This window comes from Terrapene carolina, unplaced genomic scaffold, assembly GCF_002925995.2.
Source record: "Terrapene carolina triunguis isolate 2854851 unplaced genomic scaffold, T_m_triunguis-2.0 Scaffold179, whole genome shotgun sequence".
Taxonomy (NCBI): domain Eukaryota; kingdom Metazoa; phylum Chordata; order Testudines; family Emydidae; genus Terrapene; species Terrapene triunguis.
The window spans coordinates 4,476,758-4,498,398 of record NW_020664530.1 but is presented as its reverse complement, the minus strand read 5'-3'; the positions used below and the strand labels follow the sequence as shown (position 1 = coordinate 4,498,398).

The 21,641-nt window shown below is 40.5% G+C and overlaps 1 protein-coding gene across 2 annotated transcripts in view; it reads left to right on the top strand.

Annotated features, from left to right (window-relative positions):
• The window catches only part of LOC112103624 (thiamin pyrophosphokinase 1-like), a 599,015-nt gene that overhangs the window by 394,788 nt on the left and 182,586 nt on the right, over nucleotides 1-21,641 (top strand). For both annotated transcript variants that reach the window (XM_026654049.2, XM_026654047.2), the window contains one exon: nucleotides 3,494-3,589. In XM_026654049.2, the coding sequence (XP_026509834.1) occupies nucleotides 3,494-3,589 (96 nt within the window). The remainder of the gene's footprint in view (nucleotides 1-3,493; nucleotides 3,590-21,641) is intronic.

Genomic DNA, 21,641 nt, shown 5'->3' with positions numbered 1-21,641 from the left:
TATGTGAGTATTCTTCCGCTGCACTGATACTGTTGTTTTCTTGTGCTTTGCGATTTATTATTTTTTTAACATTTTGCCCCAAAATGAGTGGTTCAAATAAAAGACAATGTACGTATTATTTCAACGCAGAGTGGGAAGACTCCTATTGTTTTATTGAAAATAAAGGGAAATGTGTTTGCTTATTGTGCGGTATTACTGTTGCAATGCCAAAAAAACATAATGTCGAACACCATTTCCAAACTAATCACGGCTCTTTTGGCATTAGCCATCCACTTAAACCTGAGTTGAGAGAGGTTTGATTTGAGTTGATTAATTTTCTTCTATCTGCCCAGCAATCTGTGTTCACTAGACAGGTGGTAAAGTCTAAAAGTGCTACCATTGCTTCCTTTAAAATTGCTCGCAAAGAAGAAAAAACCCTTTCAAGATGGTGAATTGTTGAAGGAAGCATTTTTGACTGGTGCTGATTGCCTGTTTCAAGGATTTCCTAACAAGCGTGAGATTTTGTCGGCAATACAAGACTTGAAGTTATCAGACAACGCAGTTACGAGGAGGATACATGCATTTCAAGCGACATGCAAACTCAGCTAAAGGATGACTTGGAAATATATGACTGGTTTTCACTGCAGTTCGATGAGTCGACAGATATCTCGGATACAGCGCAGTTGGCAGTTATGGTGAGGATGGTATTTAGTGACCTCATCGTAAAAGAAAAGTTACTAAAAGTATTGCCTATGAAAGGGCGAACAAAGGATGAGGACATCTATAATTTATTCAAATCATACGCCACATCAATTAGTATGCCACTACACAACCTGTCTGCGATCACCACTGATGGGGCACCAGCAATGATGGGCAGCGCCAATGGATTCATTGCACTCTTCAAGAAGAATGAATCTTTTCCGAACTTTATGTCTCATCATTGCATTATCCACCAAGAAGCTTTGTGCGGCAAAGTTCTTTCTTTTCAACACGTCATGAATGTCGTTATTAAAATAATTAACTCTATTTGAGCAAAACCTTTGCAACACTGACTTTTTAAGGCCCTGTTGGAAGATGTTGATGATAAACAATCTGATCTTATCTTACACACAGAAGTATGATGGCTGAGCAAAGGTAAAGTTCTTGCACATTTTTTAAGCCTAATTGAAGAGATCAAAGAATTTCTGAAGTCCACAAATCAGAACTATGAGCAACTAGAAGACTCCAGCTGGTTAATGGACTTGACTTTTCTTACCAACATCACTGACAAATTGAACATTTTAAATCTTGAGCTCCAGGGAAAAGACAAACATGTGGCTCAAACGATAGGTTCTGTAAAATCATTCAAAACAAAACTGATCTTGTGGATGTCACATATGAAGACAAAGTCTCTCGTACATTTCCCAAGTATGAAGAAAATGGTATGTGACAGTGATTTTAACCCATCACCATTTGTTATCCACATTCAAACACTTCTGGAACAATTTTAAAAGAGATTTCAACAGTTCACCATCATTGAGCCTGTAGTTGCCTTTCTTGTGAATCCTTTTACTTGCCAAATAGAGGTAATAGAAATGGCTACATCGATTGAGAGTCTCATTCAAGTAAGGACAGAAGATGTGGAACTGGAGATTTTGGACCTTCAAAATGATATTGTTCTAAAATCCTGTGCAACAGATGAAAACTTTTGGAATCTGGTTGACCGAAAAAAGTTTCCTGCCTTAAAAAATGTAGCATACAAAATAAAATCTTATTTCAGTTCCACTTATCTATCCGAAGTTCTGTTTTCAACAATGAACATCATAAAATCAAAATACAGATCTCGGCTTACAGATGCCCATCTTGATGATTGCTTACGAACGGGAATATCATCCTACTCTCCCAACTACGAAAAATTGGCTGAAGAAATGCAGTGCCAAAAATCACACTGACTTTATTAGAAAAACCACATGAATTAATGATACCTATTTTCCGTTAAGTGCTGATGAGCGCGTATGATTAACTTGTGTTTAACTTTTTTTTATGTATGTTTGTTTGTTTATTGAAATCCAGATACAAGTAACAATACAAAGAATATTTTTAATTAACCATAACTGGCTATCTATGTTAAAGTTAGAATAATAAATATATTTGGACCAGCAGTTCAACAATGTTTTACTTTTTTAAAATAAATAAGATGAAAACTGTTTGATATTTATTTTGTAAAAACTCCTTAATTTTTCTTATAGGTAGATAAAAAAGATCAAATTCATATGGTAAGGTGAAAGTAATTGCCGAATAATTTAATTAATACCTTTTACATGTAAAATTACCTTTTTTATCTTATGGATTCGTATATTATGTAATATTAAATACGATGTTTTTCATATTATTTAATGTACAAATACAAAATAAGCCTTGAAATATTGTTGGCGCCCGCCACACACTTCTGAAAACATGAATGTGCTGTTGGCCACAAAAAGGTTGGGGACCACTGAACTAAGCGCTACTTGCATGCTGCACTAGTGAATTCTGCCTCTGTTTTGAGTTTCTGGCCCTATATTTTAAATATGGAGATGGAGGAGAAACTTGACAAGATTTGTTTTATTTGCCTTACCAACATTGTATGCAATATTTTTTTAGACTCTTATAATATGTTTTGAGCGGTGAGAACCTAATTTTCTTATCGGTCACTACGGTGTAGGGCAGAAATATAAAATGAATCAGACAGACATAGAGCCAGGAAGCTTTTAAGGAGACCTTGAAGTGGTAGGTAAGGGAACCTCTAAATCTAGCAAGTGTGGTTCTTATTATAATTTATGATGCCATACGGGTGTTTTGTATCCTTGAAACCTCTTTGAATGGTGACTTTATACGGTAGACGTTACTTTTTCCTTACTCAGCTCTTTGGCAGAGACTTAGGAATTATTTTAGCTCTGAATTAAGAAATCTGAACTGCTCTGTTCCATTTTTAACGTGTTCTCTCTATTATTTATTATTTACTGTAGTATAAGGAGGCTTGATTTTTAAATCCTTGCAAATTAACTTATCAGCTTGCTGGAATCAGCAACGTTGTGTGTTTTTGTGGCCTTACGTTTATACAGCATATAGTAGAAATGTAACAATTGCAGCACCAGGGCAACTACTGGAAAAGAGTCTGATCCTACAAGCTGCTGAGTACTTGCAACTTTCATTGCTTGGGAAGGCACCGATCCAACAAACCAGACTCTCAAATGTTCTCTCTGAATTTAGTAGGGTAACTTGTGTATCTAGTTAGGTGTGGGGCTTAGGTCCTTAGCATCTCTTCACCTTCTAGTTTGTATTCTGATTCTGCATCTCTATGCACAGACTTGTGGGCAAATGGGCCACAGTTCATTTAATTAAGAACAACATACACCAATATATAATCCAATCTACATAGTCATGATGTACATCATAAGACCAGCAAACGACTAGAGAAACCATTTTTTCTTGTTCTTGAAACTGAGAAATAATTGACCTTTTGTGTTCTCTCATTTCTTATTTTTATTGCTAGGGATGTGAGTTGATAGAGACACCGGATCAAGACTTCACTGACTTCACCAAGTGCCTTCAGATACTTCAGAAAAAGATAGAAGAAAAAGGTCTCCAGGTAAAGCCAACTAATCTTTCAATCTGTGGTAGTGTTATAACTAGGGTGACCAGATGTCCCGATTTTATAGGAACAGTCCCGATATTCAGGGCTTTTTCTTATATGGGCACCTATTCCCCCCACACTCTGTCCCGATTTTTCATACTTGCTGTCTGGTCACCCTAGTTATAACTCTTCCTCCCGAGAGAGCCTAGGCTGCTGCGTTAAGCTTGCACTGAAATGAAATGGTTATTTACTGTAGCCCTGACAATCTGCACGGAGAGTAAATATTTGTTTTTGCTAGGTGAAATTACCCTAGACAGACGGACAAACAAACAGCTTTCTTAAGACAGCTTGTATTGATTTGTATTTAATGAACTGCCTAACATGTTGAAAAGTGATTTGTGGGTGGTTGCTGGTGCTGGTGTTCAAAGCAAGAGTCCCACTTGGGTATGTAAATAACTCTTAAAATCTTGGCACTCTGGACATTGATGCTGCCCTCCGAAAAGGAGTTAAGAAAACAAAGAACCTCAGGTTGACCAACGGCTTACTCCCTTTGAAATCAAAGGGACTATTTTCAGAGTAAGCAAAGGTTAAGCCAAGAGTGAGACATGGAATTTAGCTCCCCCTTCTCTGGCTTGGGGGAGCTGATGAGGAGGAGTTCCTAGGGATCCCATCTTTTTCTTCCAGTAGAACAGCAACAGCACCTGACAGGGAAAGAAGAGGGAATCCCCTTTTACTCCTCCTCTGAAGAAAGATCTCTCCCTTCCACGGATAACCTACTGGGCGAAAGGCAAATCCTGAAAGGAGAAAAAGGAAATACCAACTCCTGTTGCCTTCCCCAGAGATGAGAGGTGAAGGAAACTCTAGCCTTTCACTCACTCTTTCCACTTCAGTGGTGGTGGTGGGGGGGTAAAGATTCCAGCCTCCACCAGCTCCCTTTCTCTTACAGTGGAAGCGGGGAAGAAGAGAGTGTTAATGTTACCCCCACCCTGCTCCCTTGTTCTCTGTGCAAATACATAATGCATCTATTTTGCTTAAAATCCCTTTTGAAATGTCTTCACCTTCTAATAGGGAAGCAATTCCCTGAGGCATTTCTAAAGATTCTGGTGAAGGATCTCCCACCATGCACCTTTTTATGTGCTTTTCCCACCAATACAGATTCTCCATCCTGATAAAAACTGAGGTGGGTGATTCCCCTCCACACACTGCAGATGCTGTTGTCTGGCTAGTTATGAGTCAGGAAACCCTTTCAAATATGTTTACTCCTTTGTACCCTACCTCATCTCCTATGCACAAGATAGTGTAAGGCTGCCTCACCCTGTAACACCAAGATCTGTGAGAACAGACATCAGCACTGGTGAGCTTCGGAATCTGCTTTGACCACTGAGCCAGTCAAGCTGCTCATTATGAATGAGGGTGGCAGAAATGGACCCAGAATGAGGAGGGACCACAGTAAACCTAAACTTAATTGAGTTCTGCACCCTATGCTCTTATCAGTCCAATTTACTGTGGACAGATGGGTTTTAAAGGGATGTCATGAGAGGTTTAAAACTGAATAACCACCACACAGTTAAAATTGGTGCAGTAGGAGTGTGACGTCTACAAAGGCATTTCAGAAACAAGTAACCTCTTCCTTAAATCTTTGACTGCTTTGATCCCCCTTTCATTGACTAGTGTAATGTATTGTATTGTTAAGACTGATAAAGGATATCACACTTCAAATCCTTGATATTTTGTGAAGCACAAACCGAAGTGTAATTGCCTTAATTGTTCAGAACGCTTGCTATCACACAATACCTAACTTTTCAATTCAACTATATTGTTATGCTGCTATATGTAATGACAGCTGAGGTGTTGACTTTGAATTCGTTACTAACCTTTTGCTTTTCTGAGGATACAATCAACTGAAAAGGGCATGATTTCTCCAAACATAGCTACTGTGTTTATTAAATGCTGGCTACTTTGTGTTCGAGGCGTCTATTGCATAAAATACCTAAGCTGCCATCAGTTGTGAGCCGTGCAATTTGATGGAATACATACATTTATTTTTCTATTGTTGACCTTTCTCTTTCTAGCACCAACCTTATGGCAGAAACAATCACTGCTTCTATATACATAAATGACACAAATGAAATCCCAGACTGCATCACAAATCTAAAGTTTTTGTTTTTGTTGACATTTCCTTCTGCTTACAAGCATTAAGTGTCATTTGTCAGGAGTAGCATGGACACTAATTTTGGGTGCCTCAATTTTTAGGGGTCTCGCCTGAGAAACCCTGATCCTGATTTAGAGATAAGTGCTTGCAGCTCTTGTGACTTCAATTGGAGATGCAGGTACTCAGCACCTCTGAAAATCTGGCCCCTTTAATAGATTTTGTGTTTAACCTTCAACACCCAAATTGGAAAATTTTGCTTACAAGTATCAAGGGATGAGTCGAATGGACCCCAAAACCAGAGGATTAAAACACTGTTGAGTACAGCCAGATTCAGCCAATGCTGACATTGGATAAGGTAGCAACCATCTGATTCTGTGGCAAAAGGCTTATCATGGTGGCCAGCTTGATCTCTAGAAGGGAATAGTGATGAGTCACACAATCACTTGGTTCCCCAAAAAATAAAAGCAGCAGAGGGTGAAAGGAGCTCCTGGTGTCTGAAACTTTGAGGAGAACAGAAAGGTGTTGTACTGTACTCCTTTTTGGAATGTAGGAAGACCTTTCATTGTACTTTTTGGATTTTGGCTTCAGAATCCTTTTCCTTATGTGAATGGTTACTGAGTAAAAGATGTTTTCCTGGTGCCAGAACTTAAACTCATGTGTGCAAGTTCATTTTTACCCTCAAGCCAGCTGGGGTTGAGACAATCACACTAGTCAACTATAAGTATAAAGAGGGCCCCAACATCTTTTCCCTTGCACTAGTGTTGAATTTACTTTTTGTTTTATATCATCCATACTTGTTCAAAATATTTTGAGCTTACACTGTGTTCCTTATTTGCTCTTCAGGTAAGCAATGATAAAAAGCTAGGAAACTAGATGCACTCAATATGTATTGCATGCTCACAATCAACTGTAACATATTCTGTCTTAGAACAAAATACAACATTTAGAAGCCTGGATATCTGAGCAGAGTTTTTCCTGGATTGGCGTGAGAGTTGCTTATACTCCCCATGGAAATTGCTTCTTTTATGTCTGTAGGGAAAGTTAAATGTCAGTCAAGATCTATCATGCAGGTCTCTAAGGGGAATTTTTCGCTAACAAAAATAATTCATAGCATCGTTTGTTAATCATATGTGATTACTGTTCCTTAGACAGTCCAAAAAAAAATGCTCATGTACAGATTCAATATGGCATCTAACATCTCTGGAGTGCTTGCTTTTGCTTTACATGCCCTCATTTGATATCACATTGTGTATCCATAACCAAATAATGTGCAATAAAATAACAATATAATTCTGTAATTTTTGAATCATCAAATTATATGTGTGGATAATTAGACATTGTAGTACATTGCAGAAGGATACAAGCAAGACTACACTTCTTAAATTCTAAAAGCCAGATTCCGATTTGTTTTCTCCTTGTACACCCTATTTACTTTAATGGGGGTTGAATGGATAAGAGAGAGGGATGAAGTAAAGCAACACAGAATTTGACACTAGACTTTGTTTCCAAGGTTGTCAAATGTTTCTCTGTTTTATATCTTTCTTCTAGTTTATGGCTCTCTTAAGGTCCATGGGATACAGTTCCATGTCAGGAAAGCTCTCTGTCCTTCTGGCATGTGCCCTTTTTATACGGATTAAGTCACTTGATGTTTCAGTATGCACATCCTGTTTTACCACTTTAATCATGAAGTCCTTTTTCATATCAGCATTTGGACAATTTCATTTCATTTTAATATCTGCAATAAATTTATTTAGGATTATTCTTCTCTGGAGTAATATATTACTGTGTCTACTGTTTAATGAAACCTGGCTTTCTTAGATAAACAGCACGTTCCCCCTCCCCCTCATGTAGTGCATATTACTACAAGGAATCCTTTAAACTTAGGTGTTGAACACACTTATTATAACAATAATAATACCTAGCTTTTCTACTGATGCAAAGCACTATATATCTCAAAGTGATTTACTAAGGAGGTCGGTATCATTATCCCTAGTTCCCAAATGGGGAAACTGAGACACAGAGGGGAAGTGACTTGCCCAAGGTCACCCAGCAGGCTAGTGGCAGAGCCAGAAGTAGAACCCAGGTCTCCTGAGTCCCAGTTTAGTACTGTCTCCATTAAGCCACACCACTTCATAGTGACAATAATCAGTAACTCCACTGAAGCCTATAAAGTTACCAACAATGTATGTGAAGGGAGAATTAGGCCAATAACCTTTCTTCATACAACTTAACTTCATCTAGAACAGGGGTAGGCAACCTATGGCATGCATGCCGAAGGTGGCACGCGTGCTGATTTTCAGTGGCACTCACACTGCCCGGGTCCTGGCCACCAGTCCGGGGGGCTCTACATTTTAATTTAATTTTAAATGAAGCTTCTTAAACGTTTTAAAAACCTTATTTACTTTACATACAACAATAGTTTAGTTATATATTATAGAAAGAGACCTTCTAAAAATATTAAAATGTATTACTGGCATGCGAAACCTTAAATTAGAGTGAATAAATGAAGACTCGGCACACCACTTCTGAAAGGTTGCCGACCCCTGATCTAGAATGTCTTGATTAGAGAAAATGTTGCTTGCATTTTCTTTCCTCCTCTAGCGATGGGTTTATAAGATCAATCAAAAAGTCGTCATCAATAGAGGGTTTAAAGCCCCACACCACAAAAGCTAACTACGTTCACTCTGCCCCATCTCTCCCTTCCACTTGGGATTCTGAGAGGCAGCCAGAAATTTCAGGATCAGGAAAAAGTTGTGCAGTCAAACCTCACGTAGCTCTTGCTGCCTTCCAGCTTGTCTTTCTCCCCATCTTTGGTACTTGCCAGCTTGCTTCCCTTCCTATCCCATCAGACCCTGCTGCTGGCAAGCTTCACCACCACCCACACCCCTTGTTCTTTTGGGTGCCCTCCTTTTTACAAATCAGTTTCCAGGAGGGAAAATGAGGAATAACTTCTTCAGTTGAAACTACCTGCTTAATTTTAAATAGGTAAAGTATAATTTTCCAAGTTTGAATTGACTCAAGTGCTGGGGCTAACACATCTGCTCTGGCAAAAATTTCATGTCGTCTTCAATGATCATGACTGATCTAGCCTGGGTTTATATTTAGTCAAACTCTGGCACCTCCTGTCATTCCATACCTGTATTACCTCAGTGGACCATGATTAAGTACTGACTCAAAGAGATGAGTCCTCACCTGTTGAATCACCAGTACCACTTCACACAGCACCCTGGGTTTTCCTTCTAGGTTTTCCATGTGTGTAATGTATAACCTAGACCCAGCTTAACATCCTGTCTGAGACTTGACAAGTCACTTCCCAAGGTGGTAAGTCTCCCAGCAGTATCAACATTAGTTCACACTGCAAAATAAACCCAGGACTTTACTAATGTGTGTGTGTGATAGTTTCTCTTGAATAGAAAAGGAACTGAACTAATGCAAACACTTTCTATAGAATGATAAAAAGAAAAAGTTCAGATTCAGACTTATACTGTACATTTAAAAGAGCTAGGTTCTGAAGCTGTTGAGATGCTTTGAAAAATGTGATTTTTAAATGAAAATGCTAATATATTACCAGTGACCTTAAAAAATGTCTTTTTCTTTAACTTTTCCACAGTGACACTGGTGGTTTTATTAATTTAAAAGCATTAACATTAAACCTTTTGAAAGGCAATAGGAGTTTCAATAAAATTCATTTTTATATTGTTGGCCTATATAAGGAAATGAAGATCTGCTATAACCTTGTTTTTAGCAGGGAGTATAATAAAGCTATATTAAAAGTCTCAGAGCTCAGTTTTAAAGTAGATGGTATTTTAGATTAAACAGTTAAAGAAAGAACAATCTGTACTTTCCAGACAAAGATAACGCTTTAAACCTATCACTGGATTATAAAAATTCCCTGTAAATCTGAATAATGGATGAATAAACTAAAGCTGATTTGACTTCTTGAGCCTTTGCTTTTGAGGACTGTTTATAGTTGAAGTCTCTTCATTAGTTATTAAGGAGTCCTTTTATGGGCTTGTCTACACAGGGACATTCGGGAAAGTTAAGTTAACAAGGCTATGTCTACACTAGATACCACTGACGGTGACGTGTAGTGTACATGTATCTACACGTCACAGTGAAAATCAGGCTGTGTCCATGCTGCGGTGTGTAGCTACACATGCCAAGGAAAGGCTGTGGTGGGGGGAGGCAGTGGGGAAAAGGCTTCAGTTGCTCCCTGCTGCTGGAGCCTTTCACGGCAAGGAGGAAAGGGGTGTGGGTGGGGGGGGGAGACAGGGCAAGGCTGAGCCTTTTGGCCCTGCCAAAGCCTTTTCCCTGCTGCTGGAGTCTTTTCCTGAAGTGGGGAAGGGCTCCAGCAGCGGGGAGTCAGCGGGACATTAAGTTCCTAAAAAGAACATGTAGCTGGAGAAGGCATGACTTGGGTAAGCAGAGAGCCATGTAGGATATGTACTTGGCTGCATACCCAGGCCCTTCAGGCCTGTCTTTACTCTACTCTCCTAAGCTGTGCCTCACAGTCTATGCTGCTGTTCATATCTGGGCTAGGGGGAGTATGCCTGTATCTACGCTACACACCACGGAAAGGAGTGTGCAGTGTAGGTATACCCTAAAGTTGTGAAGTTAGTGCACATAAGTTAACTTCTGCACTTTAACTTCATAGCTTTAGTTAATTCATTTCAAGTTTTTATGTAGACAAGCCCTTAGTAAATCTTTCCTGATTGGACGATGGAATCTGAAGTGTTGTCAGCCTAGTGCCCGATCCTGAGGAGTGCAGAACGCCCTCATTTCTCATTGTGATCACTGAGAGTTGAGGGCATTAGCACTACGTGCCACTTGGCCCTTTCCAGAAGGGACTAAATGACAACCTGTGATGATTTGGGGGTTCTGTCTTTACAACTTATGAATTCTGGTTGATATAATGAAGTTACTATAAATATTTCTGTATTATTGCCTCTAAGTAAATGTGGAATCTACCCTGAGCTGGCAGGGCTGTGTCCTAACCCTAACCCATAAGAACTCAAGGACTGCCTATGCGGGTAGAAACATCTGAATGACAATGGGCTGGCTGGAAACTTCCCCCAATTTATTTTCTTTAAGTGTGGGTCGTGACCCTGTTTTAATGGGGTCACCAGGGCTGACGTTAGACTTGCTGGGGCACAGGGCTAAAGCCAAAGCTTGAGCCTCACTGCCCAAGGGCTTCAGCCATGGGTGACGGGGCTCAGGTTACAGGACCTTCCACCTGACGTGATGGAGCTTGGGTGGTCTCAGGCTTTAATCCTCCTCTTGGGGTCCTGTGGTAATTTTTGTTGTCAGAAGGGGGTCGCGATGCAATGAAGTTTGAGAACCCCTGCTCTGGAGTGAGGAGGAAACTGAGGCAGGGATATATGTGTAGGATTTTTTTCTGAGGATCTGTGTGTTTATCATGTGATTAAAGATAAATGGTGTTAATTACTGTGCAATGTGTCTGTGCGTTTTATAAGTTATGCCCACTATGTGCCCCCTCGAAGAGGTAACCCAGAAGGCTCGTACCATTGGGTGGGATTTTGGAAGAGGATGTGCGTTTAAGAAGGAAGTGTCTGAGGAGGCAGCACTGGGGACTAGGAAGGGGGCCATATGGACACAGTTCTGAGGCAGGGGTGCCAGATTGAAGATCTTCACCTCGAGAGCTCTCCCAGAGGCCCTAAGACAGTGGCAGTATCTGGTCTGGTCTCTGCTCATACTCTGGAGGATTAAAACAGTTGGGGATTCAGTGGCTGGATTCCCTCTGGCGAGTGGCAGACACTTCCACCAGGAGTAAATACTCAAGCAGGACATGGGTATAGGCTTGCATGCTCCTTAGTGCTTCAGATTGACAACCATTCCACTACTGTTATACGTGAACCTGATTCACCTCTTGCACTGGTTTTATACTACTGTGGTGACTCCATTGACCTCACTAGAGATACTGATGCAAGTGGAGAATCAGACCCAGATTATACATGTGTCTGTAGCATCTATGACCCACAGCTGGAACACTAGTTATGTTGATTCAATTGTCCCTAGAGGATCGTGATAAAGAAGCACTTCAAGTCCCAGCTTCTGCTGCTCCTCTTTAGAAAACAGCGGACATTTAACTTAAGATGACAAATAGATAGGCTAAGTCTAGATTTTTTTTTCTAAGAATAAAAGATGGCACGATGGGAAAACTAAGCATGGATCCCTACCAAACTTGCTCCTAATGGAGTCCTGATCTATGACTTGTGCTCTTAGGTGCTACTGCAAGAGAAATAATATCAAGCCAAATCATATCAGATTACTCACGTTTTATTCATTCAACAGCTTGTATTCAGTACTGCTTTTCACCATAGTTCTTGGTTCTTAAGAGTGAGATTTTAAAAGGTAATTAGGCACTTAAAGATGCAGATAGGTGCCTAAGTGGGCTTTTCAAAAGCATGTAGGTGGCCAATTCCTATTGATTTCAACAGGAGCTAGGTGGCTACATGCTTAGAATCCCACTAGGCACCTATTTGCATGTTTAGGTACCTAATTACCTTTAAAAATTTGACCCTAAGCAGAACTATGGAGTCGCAAGGACTTTATTGGAAGTAATACCCCAGTGATTTGTCCCCCCCCCCCCCCCCACCTTTGAAGGTTGGCTCAGCAAATGGGAGAAAATCACCCTTTTACAATTACTTACTTTTCCTCTCATGTTAGAGACACAGTCAACTTGAAACATACATGCCTGACAGAAAACACCTCAGTTAGTTATAATTGAATGAGATCAGAGGAAAAAAATATATTTTTTCACCTTGTTTACTTGATATATTGGACAAAATTTTGTGAATGGTTTATAGTGAAGTCAGTGTCTCTTGCCATTTGTAAGATTTCATATAGCAGCAAGGAAGAGAAAAATATTTTTAAAAATAGGAATGTGAAAAAAATTGAAAGAGGTGGGGATGGTGCAGTGCTAAGGAGTGGTCTCTGAAACTAAACTGATCTTTAAAAAAATAAAACCTGACTATATTTCAAGTTGACTGTGCCCAGTTAAAGGGTCAGACATGGGCATTTTCCCCCATGTCACTTAAAGAACCTATTACAGTTCTCTTCTACATACATTAAGCAACTAAATATCCCTACCTACACAAATTAAATGTAAGCATGTGAACTTGAAACAGGAGGCACTCTACCCACAAAGCTGTAAAGAAATTCTGCTACAGTGCTCTTCAAGCGAATGGAAATATTTATCTGGGTTAGAGAACAAAAATAACTTACAAAATACTGACTCTGTGTAGGTGAGGCTGAAGCAAAATTTTTTTAGAAAGGGACTTTAAAAGGTGGTCTATCATGAAGTGAATGGGGAGTTGTCTGAGGATAAGGGAGGTGTGAGAAGGTGTATATCCTCATTTGATCGGTGCCCTGGGATTTGTGCTTTCTGGCTCTGAGCTACTTGGTGGAATTTAAAGCTGTGCTTTTGCCCTTTCCAGCCCTGAATGGTCTGGGACCTTCCTACATGAGACTATTTCTCAGTCTGTGCCTTACTGCTGCAGTGAAGATCTGCAGAGGTGCTTAAGCTGGACGGACACACAGAGAGAAAGAGACACACACGGTATAAACAGCAGGGAACTGCTGGCAGAGCCTTCTCAGTGAAGAGTGCCTTTCCTTTGGAATGCTTCTCTTCTCTGATTGACATTTCTTGAATCTGTTGACCTGGATATGCTGCAAAGCAAATGTGATTTGAGCAAGCCCTGGTGCAGCACTGAGGAAAGGAGGGAAGGATTTCTGTTTGGTCTCAGGTGGTGGGTTTGAATCATATTGGTCTGTTGACTAGTGATTAGATGACAGGAGAAGGAGAAGTCCTGCTGCTTTGGATGATTTGTGTATTTTAACTACTGTGGTATTGTTTTTAAATGTAGGTCATGGGTGCTCAGTTTCTTTTGGATCACATCTCAGTAAATGAATACTTAACATAGATGACGGTTGTGACGGGTTGGATCACAGAAACCCCCTTGGGAGCTGCCACCCGATGTGCCAAGGCTACTTCTACCCTGTCTTCCCTGCCAGCTCGGGGCCCCAGCATCCTGTCCTGCTGGAGCCAGACACTCCTGTCTGCTCCAACACAGACCCAGGGTCTGAATTACTTGCCCCAAAGCTGCAGGTTTACCTGAAAGCAGCTAACAGAAGTGTTCCTGTCTTTAACACTCAGATGCCAACTCCCAATGGGGTCTAAACCCAAATAAATCCGTTTTACCCTGTATAAAGCTTATATAGGGTAAAAGCATAAATTGTTCACCCTCTATAACACTGATAGAGAGATATGCACAGTTGTTTGCTCTCCCAGGTATTAATACATACTCTGAGTTAATTAATAAGTAAAAAGTGATTTTATTAAATACAGAAAGTAGGATTTAAGTGGTTCCAAGTAGTAACAGACAGAACAAAGTAAGTCACCAAGCAAAATAAAATAAAATGCGCAAATCTATGTCTAATCAAACTGAATACAGATAATCTCACCCTCAGAGATGCTTCAGTAAGTTTTTTCCTCAGACTGGACACTTTCCAGGCCTGGGCACAATTCTTTCCCCTGCTACAGCTCTTGTTCCAGCTTAGGTGGTAGCTAGGGGATTCTTCATGATGGCTCCTCCTCTTTGTTCTGTTCCACCCCTTTATATATCTTTTGCATAAGGCGGGAATCCTTTGTCCCTCTCTGGATTCCCACCCCCTCCTTCTCAATGGAAAGACACCAGGTTAAAGATGGATTCCAGTTCAGGTGACATGATCACATGTCACTGCAAGACTTCATTCCCCACTTGCCAGCACACACGTATACAGGAAGACTTCCAGGTAAAACACACCCATCTGCAGACAATTGTCCTGGTTAATGGGAGTCATCAAGATTCCAAACCACCATTAATGGCCCACATTTTGCATAATTACAATAGGCCCTCAGAGTTATATTTCGTATTTCTAGTTTCAGATACAAGAGTGGTACATTTATACAAATAGGATGATTACACTCAGTAGATTATAAGCTTTGTAATGATACCTTACAAGAGACCTTTTGCATGAAGCATATTCCAGTTACATTATATTCACTCATTAGCATATTTTTATAAAATTATATAGACTGCAACGTCACAATGGTATTAAAGAACACAAATTCAGGGGCATGTGTTTGTCCGCAGTGTTTCCAAAAACTTCCACTTTGTTGTCTGCCTCTAACAGGCCATTTTTCTTCTCTCTCCCATCAGAAAACAAAGTCACTAATACAGCTTTCATTTAGCTATGACACTTCGGTCATAGATTAACATTTTAAAATGGGCTGGTATTGGGAATCCCGACAGAATAGTTTCCACAAGTTGTCAAGAAGAGTTCACATCCTTTGTTTTTCTTTACAGCTATTTTTATTAATGATTGAATGCAAAACTTTAGGCCTATGGTATAATCTCCTGTTGATCATGATACCTTTGACCAGTGGCTGGGGTTATATTTTGCAGTCTTATTAAAGCTTACTTCACTGTTACTACCTTTGTTTTCAGTCATACTTGATCCAGCTTTTTCCTCTCCAGTCTTTCACGGGGTCCTCTGTTTTCAGATTGCAGCATCAAACTACCAGAGCAGAGAATTGCATTATTCAGTGCAGTGAAGGACTGGTCTCTGAAAGTAAAAGGGAAGCTGTTTAATCATCTCAGTTAAATTCTTTCCTGAGAGCAGTGATTTGCTTTGCGGGATTTGTTGTGGTTGATTTCACTGGAACTCTTGCACTCCTGTTTTTTTTTTTTTTAACCTGCAAAAGCTCAACAGGCATAAAGCTTGATTAGGCTTTAGTGTATTTTACAGAAGAAAGTCTGTTTAGATTTAAATTTAGAGCTTTGGTTATAAAGTCATGTAGGGCCTGAACCAACCCAAATCAAAGACATGGGAAAGACTCTTATTAGGTAAAGTGAGCCCTCTATTTGGATCAGGCCCTCTATTCCTTTAACCAATAATCAGACAACGAGGGAGTTTATTGAAATGAAACATGAGATTTAAACCATTCACAAAGAACAAATTACTGTGAAAAAATTTGGATAATTTTTCAAAGAGCTCTTAATTGATGATGGAAACTCCATGGGGCAGGGACTGTCTTTTAATTTATGTGCACAGTGTCAAGCACATCTCTGGTGCTAGATACAGATTTTACATAATCCCCATAGAGATCACTGAGAGAAAGTTAACGCAACACCTGCAAATATATGCTGTAAGTCTGGGCAACAAGGATGTGTACTGCTTTAATACCGTACCCTTCATCCATAGAGTTTAAGGCCAGAAAGAACTATTCTGATCATCTGGTCTGGCCTCCTGCATAACACAGGCCATAGCACTTCACTCCAACAGGCAAAAAGAGGGAGAAAGAGAATATTATTATTCTGTTCTGTGGATGGAGAACTGAGACGCAAAGAGATTCAGTGACTTGTCCAAGGTCACACACAGTCTGTGGCTGAGTCAGAAAATGAACTCCAAACCCAGTGTCTTTACCACAGACTGGCCTTCCTTCCTTACAGAACCTAAATCAACGGCTGTCAAACACTGTGTTATGTTTTATGGCATTATACAGGTAAAACAAATATATTTATAATTTATTTTATTTATGGGTAGAGAAACTGAGGTATGGAAATTTAAGTGACTTGCCCAAGGTTACATAAGAGAGCTGAGAAAATCCCTTAACTTGCAATTCGGTGATCTAGCCATTAGATCATCTTTTTCCCTTTTTGTATCTCACTGTCAAATATGTTGCTCAGTTTAAGCAGACCAACACAATCCATTGGCATATTATTGCTGCTATCACAGTGAATTAAATCTTCCCTTCTTAAAATTAAAAAAAGAGCTATGAATAGAAAAGTACTGTAGCAAAAATGTAAGGCAAGGAACATAAGAGGAGAGAGAGAGACTGTGAAGGAGCTAACAACTGACCTGGAACGAAATAATGTCAAGATTAATGGAATCAGTGAGGTGACAATGAAATTGATTGAGGGCTATCATCTCAGGTACAGTGACAGACATCATCTGAGAGTTCTTTTTCCCTTGGAGAGTCAGTTGGCTAGAGCAATGAGCAAGTTCTTTCTAGAGGTAAGAGGATTGTACCTGAGCAAACTTCTGATGTCAATATATGATTGTTTTACTAGGAAATGAAGGGCCAACATATATTGTAAAACAAAAATTATTGATTTTAGCAGCTATTTGGCCTAAAAATGTTGACATATTTATAGATTACTAAATTTACATATCGCATGCTGCAAAGTAAAATCACAATAAATTGACTACTTTACACTCCAGCTAGCACTAGAGAGCTAATACAGCTACAGGAAGGTGAACTGAAATCTATTCTGGCTCGTGCATCATCAAAGGAATTGTCAACTACTTTCCAAATGGCAGAATCCTCAATACTGCTGCTGATGTATGAAGCAGAAAATGTACAGCTGGAAATAGAGATTGCGGGCTGAGTTTGCAGGGCTGACTGAGAAAAATGTTTTTTCTTCTAAATTGATCAAACTTGGTACAGTGTTACCAAGAGACAATAAATATAACTCAGTGCCATTTATACTCTCATTTTTCAGCAGGTAAATGCAAGCATCTGGTTATTGCTAAGGTATCTGACTCTCCAAATAACCCCCTTTATTATGTGTTGTAGCAATTAAATGAAGGGCAATGCTCTCCAATATCTGTGAGGGATGGGTGCTTGGGAAATTTTAAAAAAACTGTCAAGGACAAAGGGATAATCTCTTTATGAATGAGAACTAGTAGAGGAATGGGAGAGTAGAAGGAAACAGCGTTCAGCCCTTTCACAATCAAGTTTCTAACCAGGATATGGCACAGAAATAGCACTAGAGATGGAGGATCTCCATAGTCACAGAGAGGGGACAAAACATCCATGCTCATATGACCAATCTCTTGGGAGCTTTTGACACTGTTGATCAGAAGGTGTTACTGACTTGCATATAAACTATAATAAGACTGAACTGTGCAGCACTACACTGGTTTTGCCCAGTCTTCTGAGACACATTTCAGAGTTTTTGGTCAAACAGCTGTTCTTCCCTGAAAGCCTACAAGTGAAGTCATGGAAGGATCAGTCTTCAATCATATCTCCTTCAGATTTTTCGCTAAGGGAGATCATAAGATGGAATAGGTTCCAGTGCCATGTGTGTTTGAAAGTTAGCTGACTGGAGCTGAACCCAGGTAGAAAGGGTGAAGCCCTTTGGGAATGGGCCCAGAGCATTAATCTTACCATCTACAGGAGGACATTTTCCCCTCTGTGTGCCATAGTGCACAGTCTCAAGGTTACTGTAAGATATGAAGATGGCAACAGAGGTAAGAGAGGCCTTCTTTCATCTGGTTATCGGGAGATTGTGCTCTTTCCTCTTTAAAAAAACCAAGCCACCGTGATCCGCATGTTCATGATATCCAGTACTATGCTGATGAGCACAATATGAGAATCTAGATAGAATACAGCCAGGCACTGACTGTGAAGGTGCTTCAAAAGATTTGAGAGTGGGTGTTCTGAGTGATTCTTAACTTTGTATTTGGCATCTCGATACCACAGTGATGGTCAGAGTAGAAATGTATAGATAGGAAACCCTTTTCACCCATTTCACACTGCTTCCTAGAGCCCTCCTCTTCTCCCTTTTACCTGTTCCTTCAGGGCTGGCCTTACCATGAGGCGAACTGAGGCGGCCGCCTCAGGTGCCAGACTGTGAGGGGGCGCCACTAGAACCCAGAGTGTAGAAAATTGTGTCTGCTGCTGGTGCATATGTATTCTCTCTGCTCTAGATGCACAGAGATGGTGGAGTGCTGTGCTGGAGGAAGGAGGGCACAAGAGACATAACAGGCAGGCAGGAGAAAAGGTGAGAGGGAATAACAGAAAGCAGCAGGAGCTGCAGGGAGAGAGAGGAGGAGGAGCCTCTTGTGTACCTCTCTAGCACCCCCAGGAGCCTGGATTGATTTAACACCAGCTTCTCAGGGAACTTCCTGTTTCCTCCTGCTTCCCTGAACCCACTTGAGGAAAACAGGCAGTCAACTGAAGTAGTAGGAGACAATTAGGCCCTTAAAATGCTGATGTCTTCCCTCACTCAGGCCCTGCTACTAGCCTGCTTATTTGTCCCCTTCAATTGAGTGCTGAGAGCCACTATAGCTGGCACAGAACAGCAGTCATGAGTGAAAGAAGAAAACGCCCCTCTGGGGCAGCATTCAGAAAAAGAAAGAAAGCAAAGGAAGCTTTTCTATCTAAGCAGGAAGGAGCTCTCCTGAGATACATAGACACAAATGTTCACGATGAGCCTTCTGGCGCCAGTGAGGATGTGAGTGGTGAGGAGCTGCTTGATCTTCCAGTTAGAGTGCAGGTGACCTGGCAGCTACTGCAGCATCCATATCTCCATCTCAAATGGATGTACCCATGCACATTCCTGAAGAAAAGTGTAGATCAGAGAAGAGTGTGGTGGAGGCGCAAGAAACCGCTGCTGTTGAGTTTAGTTCCTTAAGTCTAGATGATCCAGGACTGTGGACCCACTTGAGCAGTAGCCTGAGGGACTTCCTTGTACTGCATGGGCCACGGCAAGTGAAAAACGCCATGTTCCCCAAAGACAATGAAAATAGAAGTTTCCATCCAACACATTACTAGTGTGAAATCCCCAATGGTGAAAAAGTGGAGAGGCCATGGCTTATGTACTCAAAAACCCAGAATGCTGCATACTGTTTTTGTTGCAAACTCTTCCAGTCTAATGTTCCAGCCACATTGGGTTCTACAGGAACAAAGAACTGGAAAAATCTGGCTAGAAATCTGGCATGCCATGAGAAGGCAGCAAATCACCAGAGACCATTCCATAGGTGGAAAGAGCTTGAGATGAGACTAAGGTTAAAGGCCACCATAGATGATCAGCATCAAGAGAAGATTGCATCAGAGTTTCTTTACTGGCAAAATGTTCTGAAAAGGCTCATTGACATTGTGAGAATGCTTGCTACCCAAAACCTAGCGCTGCGCAGCACTTCAGATCAGCTGTATATGCCAAACAATGGAAACTTCTTTAAAATTGTGGAGCTGATGGCTGAGTTTGATGCTGTACTCCAGGAGCATCTAAGAAGAGTCACCACCTAATAAATGTAGACACACCTCTACCTTGGAAAAACAATTCAAAATGAGATCATACAGTTACTGACAACAAAAGTCAAACAGAAGATTGTGGCAGATCTGAAGTCAGCAAGATATTACTCTGTTATTCTGGACTGCACACCTGACATCAGCCATACATAACACATGACTTTAATGGTGCATTTTGTAACAACAACAGAACCTAGTGAAAATGTCCCTGCAGTGGTGACTGTCAGAGAGCATTTTCTAGAATTTATTGACATTGATGATACTACAGGAACTGGTATGACAAATGTGCATCTTAAAAAGCTGGAAGATATGGGAATTGCGATAGCTGACATGAGAGGTCAGGGCTATGATAATGGTGCCAACATGAGAGGAAAGAACAGAGGAATGCAGACACAGATCCGAGAGTTAAACCCTCAAGCTTTTTTCTGTCCCATGCAGTTCTCATTCATTGAACTTGGTGGTCAGTGATGCAGCATCAGCTTCTAGTGAGGCTGCTGAATTTTTTAATGTAATTCAAAGCATCTATATATTTTTCTCTGCATCAACTCTTCGATGGCAAATTTCAAAGCAACATCTGGGAACATCCTCTCTGACACTGAAACCACTGAGTGCCACACAATGGGAAAGTTGAATGGAGGCGATAAAGCCTATCAAACACCAAATTGGGAAGATAGATGATGCCATAGTTGCCATTATGAAGGATAATGCTATGACAGGAACTGTTCGTGGGAGAACAGTGGCAGAGGGAAATGGAATCACCAGAAACATACCTAACTTCAAATTTCTATGTGGCTTAGTGTTGTGGCATGACATACTGTTTGTTTGGAAAAAAAAATGTTGTAAGCAAGAGACTCCAAGGTGTTGACCGTGATCTATCTGGAGCAATGGAACAACTGGACAAAGCAAAGTCATACCTACAGTCTTTCCGGTCAGATGAGGGATTTCAAAACTTCTGAAGAGTGCACAGAAGTTGGCAGAGGAACTTCACACTGAAGCTATTTCACCACCCATTCAAGAATACAGAATCACTGAAGAAGACGACATTTTGATTACAAGGCACGGGATAATCCCATAAGAGACCCCAAACAACAATTCAAAATTGAGTTCTTTAACCAGGTGCTAGATTGTGCAATACAGTCAGTTTCATGCAGCTCAAGGAACACAGCAGTATATTTGGGATGTTGTATGATATTCCAAAACTCCTCTCTATACCTGAAGAAGACCTACACCAGCAATGCAGGGCACTAGAGACACTGTTGACACATGATGACATGCGCGATATTGATGAGAGTGATTTAGGTGATGAACTGAAAGCCCTTTCAAGATACATTTCAGCAGGATCAACTCCAAAGGCTGTTCTGGAATATATGTGCACAAATAAGATGACCATCTTCTTTCCAAATGCTTTTGTTGCTCTGTGCATACTTCTAGCACTTCCTGTAACAGTTGCCAGTGGAGAACGCAGCTTCTCCAAGCTGAAGTTAATAAAAACACATCTATGTTCCACAATGACATAGGAGAGGCTGGTTGGCCTTGCAACCATCTCAATAGAGCATGAGCTGGCCCAGACTGTGGAACTTCAGCAGGAAGCACTTCAAATCTTTGCAATCAAGAAAACACGGAAAGCATCACTTTGATTATTCAAACAGAGAAAAATGCCAGTGTTTACTATGCAGACAAGCAAAGTTATATTTGCTGTTCAGGCATTTGAAAGTTTAAGTGTTACCGTATATTCTCGATCATAAGCCGGTTCGTTTATAAGCCGACCCCCCCCCAAGATGGATACGTAAAAATGGAAAATTTTTATAACCCGT